The sequence below is a fragment of the Marmota marmota genome, unplaced genomic scaffold (assembly GCF_001458135.2).
Source record: "Marmota marmota marmota unplaced genomic scaffold, marMar, whole genome shotgun sequence".
NCBI classification, from domain to species: Eukaryota; Metazoa; Chordata; class Mammalia; order Rodentia; family Sciuridae; genus Marmota; species Marmota marmota.
The window spans coordinates 2,640,487-2,641,382 of NW_026000241.1; the positions used below are offsets into that span (position 1 = coordinate 2,640,487).

The window sequence follows — 896 nt, forward strand, 5'->3', positions numbered from 1 at the left end:
TTAGGGGACAATGGTTTAACGGAGGCCTCCTGCCACCAGGTCCCCTGCCCATGGAGGCCATTGAGAAGATGGCCAGGTTGTGTATGCAAGACCCAGATGAGGAGGAGGAGGAGGGGACAGACGACGATGACGTGGAGGCCGACGACGCGCTGCTGGTGAGCACCGAGCCCGGGAAGGCCTCTCCCTGGTCCCGTCCAGCGGCTGCATGTCCACCCTGGCTGTCTCCCACAGGCGGAGCTAAACGAGGTCCTCGGGGAAGACGAGAAGGTGCTAGAGCCCCCGCCACCTGTGGCCCAGGTACAGCTCCCTCGAGCCCCCCCTCGGTCTGAGTCAAGGCTCACCGGTGGCCTTTTCAGCCACGTGACCTGACAGGCGACAGAAACCTCTGCGCCCAAGTTCTCCCTATGGAGACCCTGATCTCTGCCCTCCTGGGTGGGGGAGGCTGGCCGAGGGGACGTGTGTCAGTGCCAGGAAGGGTCGAGGGGAAGCCGAGGAGGGTCACCACCCAGACTGTGCCCGCCCGCCCCCGCCCCCTGCAGCCGAAGCCCTCGGCCCCCCACCTGGGGCTGGAGGCCACCCTGCAGGAGCGCCTGGCCCTCTACCAGTCAGCCATTGAAAGCGCCAGGCAAGCTGGGGACAGCGCCAAGACACGGCGCTATGACCGGGGGCTCAAGGTGAGTGGGCGGGCAGGTCTGGGACAAGCCCCAGCACCAGGCTCCGGCCCCTGACCCTGCCCGTGCCTCACCCCAGACGCTGGAAAACCTGCTGGCCTCCGTCCGGAAGGGCAATGCCATCGATGAAGGGGACATCCCGCCACCTGTGGCTGTAGGAAAGGGCCCAGCAGCTACACCCAGCCACATGCCTGCACCTCCCCTGCTGGTCCCCACAAACCCGCC

The 896-nt window shown here is 66.7% G+C and overlaps 1 protein-coding gene across 1 annotated transcript in view; it reads left to right on the top strand.

Annotated features, from left to right (window-relative positions):
- Cc2d1a (coiled-coil and C2 domain containing 1A) overlaps positions 1-896 on the top strand; it is an 11,530-nt gene continuing 10,634 nt past the window's right edge. Inside the window, 4 exon segments of the mRNA XM_048795567.1 lie at positions 1-155; positions 232-297; positions 540-674; positions 751-893. Coding sequence (XP_048651524.1) covers positions 51-155; positions 232-297; positions 540-674; positions 751-893 — 449 coding nt within the window. The 5' untranslated portion in view covers positions 1-50.